This window comes from Aythya marila (genome assembly GCF_965140915.1).
Source record: "Aythya marila genome assembly, chromosome: 15".
In the NCBI taxonomy this organism is placed as follows: domain Eukaryota; kingdom Metazoa; phylum Chordata; class Aves; order Anseriformes; family Anatidae; genus Aythya; species Aythya marila.
The window spans coordinates 5956203-5972959 of NC_139056.1; the positions used below are offsets into that span (position 1 = coordinate 5956203).

A 16757-nucleotide genomic window follows, 5' to 3' on the forward strand; every position below is an offset into this window, starting at 1 on the left:
TTTTGAACTAATGAATTATTTAAAGTTTTCTATCTTATGGCTTTCTGGCATTAGGAACCCAACCTCTAATCATGTATCCTGTTTTTTAATGTAGCTACTTATTTTCAATTTTTATCTTTATAGGATTCATTGTTATTTCCTTGCTTTTGATTGCTCTTTCAATCATGTAGATAGGGTGCTGCTCAACAGAGTTTGTGTGTGCATGTGTTACATATGCTTGAGCAGTTGGAACTGGTAAACTGAGGACTGTTCACAAAATGTACTGAGGCACCCATAGATCAGCCTGACATCTAGATTATTTTCAGCTCATTCTGCCCCGCAATATTGATGGCCCTGTCAGTAAGAGCTGTGGCCACTCTGCCTGGTGCTTCCGCAGTCCCGTGGTCAGCGCTCCCATTCCTTTAGGACATCTGAAACAACAAAGTGTTGGCGGAAAAACTGTCACGTTGTCCTTACTTGATTCATCAACATGAGAACTGTTGGCTATGTCTGTAGGGGCAAACTCGGGACACCGATAGCCTTTGAGTAGTTTGTTATGAAACCCCGCTGACAGCATCAGTCAGCATCAGTCATGGGCAGGAGCCGAGGGGTGGCAGGGAGCAAGGGGCTGGCCTGGGGACACGGCTGTTCTTGGGTGTTGTGAGGATGGACAGTGAACACAGAGGTATTTGCTGGAAGCATTTGCTCATCGGAGGGGTCTGTGCTGCTGCATGTGGCATAGGCTGCTCCTGGGTTTGCCCCTGCGTTCTGGTTAACGGGGCACGCCCTGCTGAAGCTAGGGATAGAAGAATGGGGCTTGCTTAATTGTATTAATGATTTATAAATAAAACAATCCTAATTATTAAAGCCAGGAATGGAAGAGCAGGGGCTTGCTTAATCGCATTAAAATAGATGTTGCTGAGTGTCTTTGCTTACTGAACCCAAACAAGGAGTCTCGGGGCCCCTCACAGAGGACGTTTCCTGACAAAAATCGGGAACCTGCCTCAAAAACCAGCTGAGATGACCTTGTGGTTTGGGCGAGCGCTGAGGAGCGGCTGAGTCTGTACAGAGGCAGGGGGCAGCTGCTGGTGATGGAGAGGAGTTACCGGCCTTCAGCCCTACCACCACCATCAGCAGGCACAGACAAGAGGAGTTCATGGAAATGACTGCTTGGAGCTGATTGCAGTACACAGCAGGGACAGGTTATGCACATGTAGAGGTGTATTGGGAAATTCGTGCTCTTTATTGCAGATGACCAGGGCGAGTCGCCGTGTTAGGGTGCGCATGCCTTTGGGAGCCATCCCGCATGCACCCAACACCAAGATAAGCCACATACCTACTTCATAACTTTATAAATTACAACTTTTATAACTTAGATAACTTATAACTTTATAACTTGTTTGCTTTGCGTTATAGTTCCTCCACGAAATGCTGCCAGCACCGTCGCTGTGGCTGATGCCCCCCCCGGGCCGTGCTCCCAGCGTTGCTGCCCGTCCCCGAGCCCAGTGTGTGGGCTGCGGGGCCCCGGACCCCCCCCCCCCGGGACCCGAAACAGTACCCGGACCCCCCCCCAGGACCCCCTCAGGACCCCCTCAGGACCTGAGGCAGGACCCGGCCCCCCCAGGCCCTCCCCGGCGCTTCGCGTCCCGGCGAAGTTGGGCCCGGCCGCTGCGCCGTAGGGCGGTCTCCATAGCAACGAGCGGCGCGGCCTGCTGCAGCGATGTCGTTCCGCGACCTGCGCAGTGAGCGCGGCCCCGGGTCCCCCCGTGTCCCCCCTGTGTCCCCTCAGTGTCCCCTCATGTCCCTTCGTGTCCCCGGGCTGGTTGCAAAGGGCTCCCGGGCCGTGCCGAGGGCCGCGCCGCGCTCCGTTAGGGCCCCGGCTCCTGACGGGGTTGGGGGGGGGGGGGGCTCGGGGTCGGTGCTCGCGGCAGCCCCCCCGACGCTCGTTCTCGGCTGTTTTTAGTTTGTTTTTTGTTTTTTCAGATTTCACCGAGATGATGCGGGCGCTGGGCTATCCCCGGCTCATCTCGCTGGAGAATTTCCACGCCCCGAACTTCATGCTGGTCGCCGAAGTGCTGCTGTGGCTGGTGAAGAGGTGGGTGGGGGGGCCTCGGGCCGGTGGAGAAACTTACCGTGAGCCGGCCGATCTCTGGCATCTCCTCTCCAGATCACGCAGGACATGCAGTAATTAAGTTTGTGCCTTTGGAGTTTGATTACAGAACCTAACAATGTGTTTTGGTAACTGAAGTAGAGAATAGTGCCCAAATCCTGTCAGGGACGGCACCCTGAAGGTGCTTTTGTCCCTCACACACTCCGCAGGCTGTGTCCCGGCAGAGCTGCTCGGGATGCAGTCAGTTTTTATCGTCTTACAGCCCTTACTGCTTAAGCTTGGGCTCGTCTAGCATCCGTGCTGCATTTTAAAACCATGTGCATAGAAACACAGCGTTCACCCACCGCTATCCGGTTATGGTTTCGCACCCACCTAACCCATTGACAGGCTTTGTTTAAATGTTTATGAAACCTGACCTGCTAATACATACTCTTCTTTCCCTCACATACACGAAAAAATAAAACAATCTAAGCTACCCCCCACGTCAAATATTCCAATGGAAAATATAGCAGCGATCTGTTTGCCTGATAGCTGTTTCTTTGGCCTGGATTTGTAATTAATATAATAGTGTTAAAATTAAATGGATGTTTCCTGAATGCTGTCACAATTGTAATAAAATGGGGGAATACTTAACAATGATTCAAAAGTCCTTGAAATGAGTTACCTTAGTATTCTTTAAGCTACTGCTGTTACACAGAGGGTCTAAATTACTTGTTGTTTCCACCTCATGTTTAAAAGTGTAAATCAGTGTCCCCCCCAGCAACACAACAGAGTTGTTGTGAAAGAAAATAAAAATATCATTTAAAAAATAGTATTTCTAAAAATAACAAAATATCATTTAAAAAAAATAGTGTTTCTCTACTTAAAAGCTTAAACTTCGATACTGTGGGATAACTGGGAGCTCTGTGCCTGTTAGGGAAGCGCTTCACTTTCAGGCCAAACAGCAACTGAACGCCAGCATCCTTCTCTGTTATGAGTCAGATTTACGCTTGACACTGACAAGCAGCTTTTCCTCTCAAGAAGCCTTTTGATTACACTTTAAAGCGGAGAGGCTACTTTGCACATGCCTTGCTCTTAATTGCAAATGTGACTTGAAAGGGAAGATGCTTTTTCTTTTTGCCTGTCTGAATGGTGAAAATCTCAAAGCCCGGGAATAACCCCAGGAATTTACTTTTTTTCTTCCTTGGTTCCTGTAGGCTGGTGACTTCTGGAAGTTTCTGCACTTTGCAAGTGCTTTTTAAAAAGCAGTTCACAATCTTTCTGTCTGCTTTTTTGCATTTCATTTAATTCTGAAAGTAATCTGTGTGAAAGGATTGTTGTGAGCGTGTACTTTTCTCATGTATTTTGAGAGTGTGGAAACATCTATGGCAACATTTTAAAAGGTGACATGGCTCTTTTTGTTACTGCCCTTAGTAATCTAGCACACAACATTTTAATGTACCACCTGAAAGGCTGAGAAGATGAGCTCTGTCATATGCCAGGTGTTTTAAATTGTGAAGCCACATGTGATTGAGCTTAGTTTGATTTACAGAAGCAGCTTGTGATTTAAGTAGTAAGTTATTGCTGAGTATAAGTATTTCACAGATTTGGTCAAGTCAGCTAAATTTTGCTCCTTTGCAAAACCCTGAGTGAAAAGATGTGTTCTGGATCCCGAAGTAATAATTCCTGCTGGAGAAGCATCTCGACTTTCATAGCTTTTGCAGTTTGTACACAAATCCCTCAATGCATTCCAGGGCTTGGATCCCTGTATCTGCAGTAGGAGCTAAAGAGTTATTTTCAGTTTTGTACATGTGTTGTCTTTTTTCTTTTTGATTTTGCCTCATAAATGAGAGTTTCCTTAATCCTGCATATTTATTTCAGAATTGGTGCATGCTTCTTTCCACAGGTACGAGCCTCAGACTGACATTCCTCCTGATATTGAGACAGAACAGGACCGCGTTTTCTTCATTAAGGCTGTAGCTCAGTTTATGGTATGTCTGTTTATTTCACATTGAAATACATGTTCCTTGCTAGCTTTAATGGTTTCCCTTGTAATCCCTTATGATTTCTGTTTGGTGGGTGGCTGAGTATGTACTGTACTCTTGTGATGTATGTCAGATTGCAGGTCAGCTTTGTTTTCTCTCTGAAATAATGATTTAGGCTATAAAATTGGTTGGGGAATTCAGCTCAGGACCAAAAATGCAAATTAAAAAATAGTAAGAAAATGAAGAGAAAGGGAGGGAGGAGTTAATTTTAGAACTTACTACTAATAAAGCTTCAGCAATGATATAAGCACAACTACTTGATACTGTAAGTAGCTTCATTTGAGTCATAGTAATGAAGTCAAGTAGAAGTATTCTTCCTTGGTTCGTAGGGTCTTTGAGTCTAGAGTGTTCTTTTAGGCTTGTATTTGTACAGATCCAAAACAAGTGGTGACCTTGTGGGTGATTTGGGATCCTCATGTAACAGCTGTTATAAACTTGAGCAGCCAAGGGTGTGTTGTTACTGAAATCACCTAGAGTTATGTCTGTGACTTCACAGAATTGGAATCTAAGTATCTAATGATAAAACAAAATTCACCTTTATCTCTTAATATTGGGGGGGGGGGAGTAAGAGTGAAAGATATAGCTGTGGATAGGACATTTGTGAAGCCCTTTAAATGGGTTCAGAAGAGATTCTGTCTTATTTACTACTAACTTTGGATGCCTAATTATTTCGTATGCTTGAGTAGTTATAACCTCTGACGTGCTCTATAGGATTGTACACTGGCATTCTGTCGTATGAGCCTTCTCGGTGATGGGGCTGAGGTTTATTTTTCTCAGAGCCAATCTTTTACCACCTTATTCTTAGCCACACTTGAATTAGGTTATCAACTTCTGCAGTCTCCTGTGAACACGCTCCTTCACATCAGCCTTGTTGCTTTCATGTGGCATGAGCCTTTGCTGTTATGACACACCTGTGCACAATTTTAATCAGGTGGAAAAAACTTAGTGGTTAAAACTTCCAGATGGGTTTGGAAACAGTGGAATTCTTTATGCTAGAGCCAAAGATTAATTTCTTATCAAACTTCTCTGAATTTTTAAAATGTATTAAAATGATATTCTAATCAGGATCACTTTTGTCTTCAGATTTGTGATGGTGTCCACCGTAAGTTTCCTTGATTCTTAATTTTATTTTGTTCAGAACATGATTCGCATCTGTACATACCAGAATGTACTTTTGAGTCCTGGAGCATCATAAGATGAAGTGAACAGATATATTTTGTTGGGAGGGATTTCTGCCCTCCAAACCAAGCATGTTTTGAAATGAGAAGATGGAGTCATTAATAACGTTGTTAATACATTTTCCTTTTACTACCTGATTTCACGGAAGATATCCCTAAAGATTTTAGAAGTATTTGATTCAGAAAATGAAATGAATTGAAATTTCTTTAATCATCCTATGCTTAGTTGATATTACAAAAATAATATGGGGATTATTGTAGTTCTTCAGCATTTTCAGAATGAGAAAAGCTTGTAGACGTTTCCTTAATAACTCAACGTCTGTGGAATCCACGGTTATCTTGTCTAGTAGCTGGGAGCTTTATGTGTCTGTAGCTAGAGGTGAGATGTGATAGAGACAGATTTATCTTAGGGAATATCAGGATGGATTAATCACCATGAAATATATCCAGAATATTCCTGTCCTTTACCAGACAAGGAGTATAAATGTGTTTTTATTCAAACAATGCATTGCCCTGTGTTAATGGGTTTAGATACTACCGAGACTGTGCTGTTGTACAGAAAGAATGCAAATTGCTTGGGCCAGATGGGTTAAAGACTATGGGTCTGTGACTGAATGGCTGGAGCACACAGCTGGGAGTTCTGGTGGTTCTTCCCTGTGCTATTTTTGCTTTTTCATCACACATTATTTGGCTAATTAACTGATTATAAGGACTGAAACCTGTGTCTGGCATAGGCACAAATGCTGCTCTTGGTACTGCCTGGGCTGTGTGCTTTACCGCTGTGTCGGGGTTCCAGAAAAGCCAAATGTCAGCAACAGGGATTGCTGCTGAAACCAACCAAGGATCTCAGGGCCTGAACTATGACTGTCTTCGGATGCTGTACTGGTAATGTGCAGAGAGCTCTTAGGAGCACAGGAGTGTGTTAGTAGTGAGCCATGGGGTAGAGGAAATAAGTTGTAGGGCTTGTTGCTTTGCACAGCAAGGCCCTGTGTTTGTGGTGTGTCCATAGCTCTGTGTCCTGGGACTGCCCTCACTGTTGGAATTAATGTTTGTTGTCAGATTCGGGACCTTGTGGTTTTGTGGGATTTGGAGGAGGGTAACGATCCGTATGACCTCATGTAATTAGGATATCCGTTTCATTTGTCCTGTCTCATAGGAATGTAAATTCTTCCTGCCTGCGGTTGTCTCTTATTGAATTACTGAATTGATTGATAGAAAGTTTTAGTGTAACAGGAAAGATGCAGACTGTTTGGAGAAGCAAGGACAAAGGTACTGAGCCCACCACCCTGTGGTTTAAGTGGTAGGGCATAGCATCCCCTCCTACACAGCACAGAGGGAAGATGGCTGGCGCATTTCTACAGTCCCACTTTAATCCCCCAAGAAGGGGACTTGCAGCACAGTGGCAGTGACACGGTGCCGTGCTGCTCTGTGGGTCAGGCAGGAACCTTTCGTGTTCCCACTTCTCTGAATGTCTTTACTGAGGCTCTGCCTTGGGTCCACAATTTGGCTCCATGATAATAATGAAGCAGGTTTTTAAAGTAGAGCAAACTTTCTGGCTGTTGATTCCATTCCTGCAGTAAATTTTTATTTCTTTTTTATTGCGTTGTAATAATTGGATTTTCAGGATAGATGGAAGTGATTCTTCATGATACTTTACAACTATTTAGAGTTGTTAGAAAATAGGTGACCGAATCTCAAGCTTTCCAAACATGAAGTTTGTTTGCTTGCTTGAATAGGCAGTGCAATTATGTCAATCTGAAAAATATATGTAGCTTTATGTGTGTTTTTCCTCTTTTTTTCTAAGTAGCCTTTGAGTGCAAAACATTTTTTTCCTTTTACTAGACATTGATTTTTCTCTCTTGAGGTTGAATGGAACTGAAATTGGAATTCCTGTCTCTAACCATGTCCTTCATGATGTGGTGTATTAGTCTTCTTTGTGTAGTGGATGTTTAACGGATTCCGCCAATTTAATGGCATACTTCTCTTAAAATTTAATACCCACTGTTTCTACAGTCTAGTTTTTTAGATTTCTTGTACCCAAAGAGATGGAAGAACACATCTGGCTTTCTGCTTTGTGTGTTGGTTCATTTGAGGTCACACTGGCCAAAATTTTCCAAAGCGGTTTCAGTGTTTTGTACTGTGAGTCTCATGATCAGGGTGTGCAACATCAGTAACCTGCTCTGGAAAGTTTCACTTCTCTTTTAGCTGTGTTCCTGCGTGCAGGAAGTGAGCGTAGAGGCACTGTGCTGCGTTGTGGCTTTGTGAAGAAAGAGGCAAGATGCAAGCACTGTTCAGAAATCTGGTTGTAAAGTCATGAAGCTTGACCGGAATCAGATGAAAAAAACATTAATCAACAGCTCTTTTTGTTTCCTTTGCTCCCTGAAAAGTTGGAGCTAGGTCCGTGGTTTGAGATGCAGTCCTTTCTCCCTTTTCACACAAAACTTTCCTGCATTAAAGTATTTGGAGAAGCCCAGTGTAGAGCAGACAAAGCTAGTACCAACTATTTTGGTGTTCAAGTCATGTATCCCAAGACTGAAGGTATTGCACAGCTAGGCATCCATAAGAGGATCTGAAGTTAAAACTTAGCTTTTGTATTGGTAGAACTAGAGGGCAAACAGTTTTTATTTGCTTGTCTGTTTAGTCAGGCCATTAGCAAGAGTGCCTCAAAGTTTAACCTGGAGTTTAGCACTGGCTCCTTGTGGCTGTTCATGTGTAACGTAATCTTGTCAGGAATTTCAAGAAAACTGTGTCCTTTCTGCAGCAGATGCATAGTTTCTATGATGCTCACTTTTTTTTCTATTTTGAATTAAAAAATGATAACGTTATAGTTTTTGGTGTTTTTTTTCTTTACTGGTCTGTCTGTACTTTTCAGAGATGGAAGACAAGGGAATAAAGTCGGTAATATTGTAGCAGGGAATAATTTGAGAGAAACAGTAAAATATTCTGCAGGTACTGGTGGAAGAGAAGACAGTTAAATTAGGATAATTGATCTTATTCTTGTAACTCATTAAGGGTGAAATTTACCTCTCTGCAGCATCATCACAAGACCTGGGCAGCACTTACATTCCACTTAAACTTAATTTGAATTTAAGTGGTGCACAGGGTTTTTGCTGATCTTCACACAGGGAAGAATTAATGGATAGTTTGAGGTTTTTTTTTTTTATTCTGGTAATTATCTGCAAATGTTCTGACGTGCAGAAAGTGCGCATATTTCAGAAAGATTTCTTTTATAAACATCAGCAATACGGTGAGGCAAATTTGTTTCCAAACAGGAAGATTTATTCTCATAAAGAAGATGGTGCCCCCCAAAAAGAGCTTTAGAGCGAAGTGTGAAAAGGTAAAGATTTTACTCTTTGTTATATGATAAATTCTTTCTTCCCAAAGGCTACCAAGGCTCACATAAAGCTGAACACGAAGAAGCTTTACCAGGCAGATGGCTATGCAGTAAAGGAACTGCTGAAAGTCACCTCTGTGCTTTACAGTGCTATGAACACCAAGGGAGTGGAGCGCACAGACGTGAGTGAGGAAGAGAGCAGCAAATTCAAGTTTGATCTTGGCTCAAAAGTAAGGAAAACTTGCAGTCTTGTTCTGTATTAATCTGGGGGGGAAAAAATACACTTTCTGGCTGAAACTGAAGTGGAGAACGTTCTCTACAGGAGGGTGATAATTCTTTATCTCAGACTTTCTGTGGCTGAAGTTACACACTATGACTTGTTTTTAAGTTGTGTGTTCTTAAGCAGAAGTAGAGGCAACAGAGGCACAAAACAGGTTATCTTTGTTTTGAATTGTTATTGAAATTGCAGAGCTGTTGGAGTAGGCCAGAATAAAGGCTGTTTTCTCTCTCTTAATCTCATTGCAACAAAGGAGCTTCCAAACCACTGACTGATAGTTGAGTTTTGAGCCAATTTGTGTTGAGTGAAAGGAGAATCTTCCCGTTGTCCTAACGGGCATCAAAGTTGTTCAAGCCCTTAAAGTAAATGCCTTCTCTAGATATTTCTTAAAAAAAAAAATAAAAAATTAAAAAAAAAATAAGGCAACCAACAGAACTGTGTTAAATAAGCTGAGGAGTTCTTGTTCTTGTTGCTGCTTTTTCGTTACTTTTAGCACATCTTTATATTCTGATATTCTTAGTCTTTGATTCTATTATAGCTGTGCTGTCACATCTGCTAAGAAAGTACCTAGAAGAAATCATGAAAACACGCTTCTAGACAATCAGCATTTGCTATCTGTGCACTGTGCTAGCCATGTACCTTCTACTATATGCACTTTTTACTTTTGCATGTAGAAAAAGGTATTTCCCTTTGCCCTGGGCAGCACATGAACCAACAACTGGCAGAGTCAGTTTTGGGGAGTGTTTTTTGTTGGCCTGAGGTGTCTGAGGTTTTACTGATGTGTAAACAGAGGCTAATCTAGACCACTTTAAAGCCAAGAGACAGGCTCACTGTGATCCCAGTGGGGAATTTCAGTGCTACAGGAGAGATTCAGCCTCTGTGCTGGCCTCCCGTACATTTTTAACATAAAACGGGAAAAATCTGTGGATCTTCTGTGTGATATTGTGGATTCTCTTTTGCCAATGAATGCTGTTGCTCTGTTTCCAGATTGCTGACTTGAAGGCAGCTAGACAGCTTGCTTCTGAAATCACCTCCAAAGGAGCAAGTCTGTATGACTTACTTGGCAAAGAAGTTGAGCTAAGGGTAAGTAAACCCTGGAGAGTGTATAAGAACTTTCCTTTGCTGGGTGCTGCAAAGGAAAAAAGGTGGAAGAAGTATGTAGCTGTTTTTAATAGCTGCATCTAAAATGAATATCCTATTATTTGTAGGATTGGGTCAGAAAGTTTGCATTTTCTTCCTGCTCATATTAACATCTGGATTGCGATCAAACTGAGAGAACAGTTTGGCACTTTCTCTTCAGAAGAAAACTGGAATAGTCTCTGAAGAACTATTTGGGAATATTGACTTCATGTGTATGTTTTAGCAGCGGTGATGAATGTGTTCTGAAAGATAAATGATTAATGCCTTTAGTTATCCAAGTGCAAGGCTCATTATTTCTGTTACAGTAATTGAAAGCCCCACAAGCCTGCAGGGTACATATTCTTTAGCTTGTGATTTTACAACTAAGCTATTGCATGAAGTCATGCAAGTGTCATCAAACACTTTGCCAATAAGTCTTTCAATATTTTATTTAATGCTTCTGTCTGTAATGCTGTAGATCATTTGTTTGCTGATAACAGGCATTTAAGGAAGGGAAGCCTGGAATATTCTAGTATTGTTTTTGGAAATCTTCAGATTTGTACTATCTGAGCTGTGGGAAGTGCATCCTGTAAGAGCAGTAGGCAACTAATGCTTCCAGGTCCTTGTATGATGAAGTGCAAGTGTTTCAAAGGATGGATGATGTACAGGGAAGGTTACCTGCGGAGTGTTTTCTTTTCTGTTAGATACATTAGCATAGTGTACAGCTGTGTGAAAGATGTTAGTATCTTAGAAGGGAGAGAGAAGTGATAACCAGTTTAATTCAATGTACACAAGCCTTACAAAACAGTTAATCAGTCACTCCTCATCTTCTACTTTTTGCTTAATTTGCTGGCTTTGAAATAATTTTCACGTGAATACTGCCTAATGTGCTAATGTTTGATTTAGAGCATTAAAGTGTTTTTTTCCTGTGTACAGCATCTCTTAGAGCTCAGCTGAAAAGTCAAGTGTAGGTCAGTGTAAGTCAGCATTTTTAAAAAGTTCTTAAGCATTGCTTTGAAATTGGTCATTGTTTAATCACTTTAAATCAAGGCTTTTTGGAGTCCAACTGACTTTAGAACTGGGCCTTAAAATAGGGACTTACACAAGTGCAGAGTGCTGAAAGCGTGAAATGAAAAATCAAGAGATGGGTAAGTGCTTCATCGCAGCCACTTCTCATTGCACCCATTAAGAGACCTTCAAATGTAGTCTGTTTAAAGGTGCAATTTGTAAAAGGATGGGATTTATTATATACTGTAGAGAGCGTATATTTCTTGTGGTGTAATGACCAAGTGCACAAGCTGGGTCTAACTAATCTTGCAGAGGTAACCAGTTTGGATTTTGCAAAAAGGTTTGACAGACAGAATTTATCTTTAAGAAATCCTGTACTAGGAAAGATGACCTTTGCTTCTGTCTCATTAGCTACAAGTTTGTATCTTTAAAGCACAACATGACACTGTGCCAGTGCAGTGAGTACCTCGAGAGCAACAAAGAAACTTTCTTGCTCTGTTCCTTTTCCTTTGATAGTGGTTCCAGCCTTCTGAGTGATTTGTTAAAACTGGAGGAAAAAAAATAAATTGGCTTGTGTGTTAAATGCCAAGTTTGGTATGTAATTGTGTGATGAGTTTGAGATTTAAGCATTTAGCAAAGCAAATAATGTTCAGGTTAAAAAGCTATGAGGTTGCAATAAGCAGTTTTCTGGTGGAGTTTGTCAAGTTTGTCTGTTTTAATTATAAGCAGAGGTTTTTTTTTTTTTACTTCATGGCTTTGTTTTCTTCTACAAAGACTGCTAGCATGGTGATGGTGAGTACTTGGCTTGTTGTTTGTTTATTTTAAATGGGGACTCTGAGCACTTGCAACATCTTAGAAAGAGGAAGGGACAAAAGGCAGTTGTAGCCATGGCCTCTTTGGAACTGATCCATGCCTGGAATATGTCTAGGGCTGTGTATGGGAGCACAATGGATATGGTCTTCCCTGAGGACTGTGTCTTCGTGTCCTGTTCTGTTGAACAAATATTGTAAAATGGGTATGGGAAAAGCACTTTCACAGTGGTTGGTTTTTAATTGGGACTTCTTTTTTATGGAAAATGTATTTAATCATATAAAGAACCTATAAGTTGGTAGGAAGGGATGAAGAACTTGCTTTCAATTAGTAATAGAAAGTTTATGACTAGACACCTGTTGCTGCCATTTTTTACAAAATTGCAGTTTAGATTCTGTAAAAATTATTTCCAGCCCGTGCACCGGAAAATGTAATCTAAAAATTAGCTGAACTGAATGTGGTGTTCTGAGTAGTTTACAGGTCACTTATACCAGGAAATGACCGAAGTGCTGGGCAGTTTTATGGCTTTTGGCACTGTCATGCCTCTTGTTTGGAGAGACGGCGGAGGCCAGCACAGTGCCTTTGGGAGAGCTTAGAAAACATAGGGTGAAGTGAGACTAAATAGAATTCCCCTGGCTCTTGTCGTTTCTGTCTTTCCAAGAGTTACAAAGCAAAACTTTTACCCTCAAACTGGTACTGGGGTCACTTCAGTTTACCTCTTTGTAAAGTAGATATAATAACTTGCTCTTCCTCTGTGAAGCTTAACTAATGATATGGGGAGTGTTGTCTTGGGCTTTTCTGATGGAATCTGCAATACAATTGTGAATAATTACAGCCGGGATTCGATTCAGGAGTGATAACCTTCCTTTTGGCAGGTACTGAGATCTTTGTGACAGAACCTGAGACCCTCGCCCTGTACTTTAGGAAGCAGGTGGAAAAGGGGAATCCAGAAATAACGTGTAGGTGGGAGCTAAATCTTACTGCTCCCTGAAGCTGGAATTCAGCTGCATGTGCAGCTGGGTCACTGGCTCACTGCTCCATTGTGCTGTTTGGTGGTGCTGTGGGGTGTGCACATCAATGCAGTCCATCCCAGAGAAAGGCAGCAGCATCTGCCTCAGCCACCTGTCCTGCTGGGATGCAGGATACTGCCCAGCTTCACTGCGTGTGATGCAGCTGTGTCATGAGACCTTTTAAAGCTGTTGGCACCACAGATTTTGCACTTTAATTCCTGAGACTTCATGACTTTGGTCCTGTTTCCACCATGAGCCTCTGTAAATAAATGCCCTTGCTTCCTTTCTAGTTGGTGGTAACCTACACGTTTCAGCAGTGGAGCCCAGGGTGTGATTTGTGACCCCCAAAGTTCATGTGTATGTTGGAGCAGCAGAACTGCACTGCATGCATGCATGTTTCCGATGAGTATAAAGGGAACTCGGTGTGGATGGCACAAACGAGACACCTGCAGCTCGGTGAGGTGGCTTTCCCCTTTCCCCGGCTGGAGCACCCCTTGGTCAAAGATCTTGGCTGGGTGCACCAGGTGATCCTGCAATCACAGATCTGAACACCTGAGTGTGTGTGGTGTAAGACATTTGATGTGCTGCCCAGCAATGCTGAGCTTGAGAGCTTTCCTGTGCCTCAAATTCCTGGCAGGAGCAGCTCCAGCCTTGCTGCAGGCTATCCCAGCTGGGGGAGCAGAATCCGCAGGGCTGCAGGGTTTTACTACCCAAAATTTATGGCAGGGAGGGACGATGTCTCTGGGGGAAAAAGAGGGATGTATGGCTACCTGTAGATGATTTCATCGTCCTAATTTTTCCTCCCAAATATTTTAAAATAATTGGGCTACATGAGCTCACTTGAGTATGAAATGAACTCATCAAGTGAGAGGCAGAGAGCCAAATGCTGCTGTTTTCTACCATTACCATGAAGTCTGATAGTGCCTATGGAAGTCAGTGGAGTTGCAGTTAATTCCAAACAGCCAGTGTTGAGGGCAGTAAGGAATCGCCCGTCATCATTTCACACCATCTCCCTGGATTCTTCACAGACTCGGTGAGGGGTGAGATCCTGTGCCTGCCCTTCCCACCCCCTTCCAGGTGGGCAGGAGAAGTGCTGGGAATTCTGCCTTCATGTGGAGAGCTAGAGCTTTGTCTGTACATATCAAATTAGGTGCCATTAATCTAAGGTTACTTTTAGTATTTTTTTTAATGTGTTGATTATTGATTTCCATTGCTTATTTTCTTTTGACATTGCTTGGCTAAGTAACACACACGATAAATTGCGCTGGAGGAGAGACTGCGCTACTGAAGGGCAGTAGGAGAGCTGTATGGTTTATTTGTTAATTACGTTTTATGTCCTGAAACCTGTTGCATATATTAAAATGCATCGACAGTTGTGATATTGTTTTAATGAATTTGAGAACACGGTTTTACTTTTTCTGAGCTCCCTCCTCCTTCCCTTCCAATTCATCCATCTCCAAATGCCTAATTGGAGGATCTTGCTGCCTAGGCTTAGTTAAGCTGAGGATCTTGTTTCTATCCTAAGCAAAGACTGCTTCATTTTCCTGTAACTGTAGAAGAAATGCCAGCATTTGTCATCAATGGGTTGAATAGATCTGTTTTCATTGTCGAAGCACCTTTTGGGGAAAGATCACTGGGAAAAGTGAAGTAAAACTCGCTTTTATTTCCTGTAGAAACGTTGACTGTAATGTGTCACAACCTTCGCTTTCTTTATTGGAGCTCTTTTTTGCACATAATTTGTATAGAAGCTATGTAGAAAATCCTTATGCATAAGATAAACCTTATTGATCCAAGTAATGGGCCACTTTTGTAAATTACTTTCTGAATGAAAACAAATTTCAGCTAGAGAAAGGAAGGCTTTATTAAGGAAAAGTTTATATCAGATGTGTCGTAGGTACGTATTGATGTAAATGCATCTGTATTAATTTGAAAGAGTATTTGTGTTCATGGAAATGTGGTGCTGTGCCTTTGTCATGCCTTTATAAATCCATGATTTCCTCATTGAATTTCTGATTTGTAAACTGCTTTTAGAATTAATCTATAACGTTCAAACAACAAAAGACCCCACAACCAATAAACATCACTCAAACCTTTAATTAAAGAATACTGGAGGAAGCAAAACCTACAGGCACTCATTTGCTTAATTCAGCCTAGGGTGCTGTTGGTAGGTTTTCTGGTCAGAATCTTAACTAAAAGCTATGCTTAACTCATCAGATGAAAATCACAGATGTCCTTTTTGGTTTAAATAAGAAATTGGGTTTTATATTTGAGCAGAACAGGAAGGCATTTCCTGATAAACAGCCCTACAGCAGCAGAAAGCCAGAATGTGAGGAGAAGCTGCTGGGTTCCAGCCCTGTAAACAGGTCAGGAGATTTCCTTTCCTGCTCTCCCACCTCATGCGTTGGGCTGTGGGGTGCGAGGTGTGGATGGGGAGAGGTGCAGGCACTGCCTTTGCCCTTTTCCAGCTGGGGGGCGACTTGGCACAGTTCAGCACTAAGAGGGAGAGACGGAAAGCTGTGCTTCACCAGGGATCTTTGGAGTGCAGTGCTGGAGTCCACTGAAGCTGCTAGGATGCCGTGTTTCAAGAACAGCTGTTGGTGAGCACAGCATAGGTTGGTGTCCTGTGGCAGTGCGCTGGGGGAGGGACAGACTTCTTGTTTGAAAATGGATTTAGCCCGTATATTTGCAGATAGTTTGCAGTTTCCAGTCTTACTGGTCCAAGTATAGAAATCTGAAAGTTGGAGTTCGTAGAGCCTGTTTTTAAATATGCTGGTTCCTAGCGCTCAGTAATTGTTTCTTCATGCGTGGAATCGTTGTAATCTTGATATATGGTAGGGCTGTAGTGGGGCTGATGAATGAGTTCTGGTGCAACACAGTGAGTTCCCCAGCTGAAAAGCAAATTCTGTGCACGGAGATGCATGTATTTATCTTCATTGTCTCCTTTACTGCCAGTGGGACTTCCTCTGCATTGCATGACTATGTGGCCTTAATTTTCAGAGTATTTATATCCAGCTTTGGAAGAGTAACTAGACACTGAGTTCTCATTTCCTAGCACTCCCTCCCCACCCAGATGAGGGAATGTGGGGGCTGGTTTGAGTTTGGGGTGGGGATGGAGGGATTTGATTTATATTTCTCCCTCTTTCTATCCCTCTTTCTCTCTCTCTCTCTCTCTCTGCATACAGTATTTTCTATGCTTAGGAGGACCAAAAGAAGTAGAAGTAGAAACTCACCCATGCTGTGATCAAGCTTGGCAAGCCCCAAATCAAGAAAAGCACCAGAGTAATTAATGTTGGTGCTCAGGCAAAATTCAGCACCACTTCACTGTGCATTCAGTTCAGTTTTCACGTGGGTCGGCTGACTCTGGACCCACACAGCTAACTGCTGCGGGCTTGTAAATGGCCCAGAGACCTTAGAAAAGCCACTGGTCTTCTGTGTCATGTAACAGCTGGTTACTGACAGGTCGTTTGTGGGGAAGATGGCAAGATGAGCCTTTACTGGGAGGGAGGGCTGATGAGGTGACCCAAAAAATTCTTTAGGATAAAGCAGTAATGACTTTCAAGGTCAATTGTGATCAACTGAGGAAGGATGCTCCTGAGTTGTCATACGTTGAAGATCCAAAAGGAAAAATTCACGGCTATTTATAACACGTGGGTGAAGCTGACTGTCTCAGAGAGGCTGCCACTTTGCATCTGCCAGAGATCCCGTGGACATGTTAGCAGGAGCCTGTCAAGTAGCTGCCTTGCTTAGGCTTGCTGACTTATTAGACACGGTAAGATAATGAAGCAAAAAAAAATTCCAAAATAAAACTGCCTCTGTGCTGGTGGCAGGCGTAAAGATTTCTGACCTTCTCAAGGTTGTTTTCATTTTATTTACCTCTTAATTAACTCCGGGCCATGTACAACTGAAGG

General features: G+C 42.5%; 1 protein-coding gene across 2 annotated transcripts in view; it reads left to right on the forward strand.

Moving 5' to 3' along the window:
- Positions 1-1689: 1689 nt before the first annotated feature.
- The window catches only part of CLUAP1 (clusterin associated protein 1), a 71864-nt gene continuing 56796 nt past the window's right edge, over positions 1690-16757 (forward strand). For both annotated transcript variants that reach the window (XM_082772015.1, XM_082772016.1), the window contains exons 1-5: positions 1690-1721; positions 1963-2074; positions 3975-4059; positions 8676-8855; positions 9890-9985. In XM_082772015.1, coding sequence (XP_082628141.1) covers positions 1700-1721; positions 1963-2074; positions 3975-4059; positions 8676-8855; positions 9890-9985 — 495 coding nt within the window. In that variant the 5' untranslated portion in view covers positions 1690-1699. The remainder of the gene's footprint in view (positions 1722-1962; positions 2075-3974; positions 4060-8675; positions 8856-9889; positions 9986-16757) is intronic.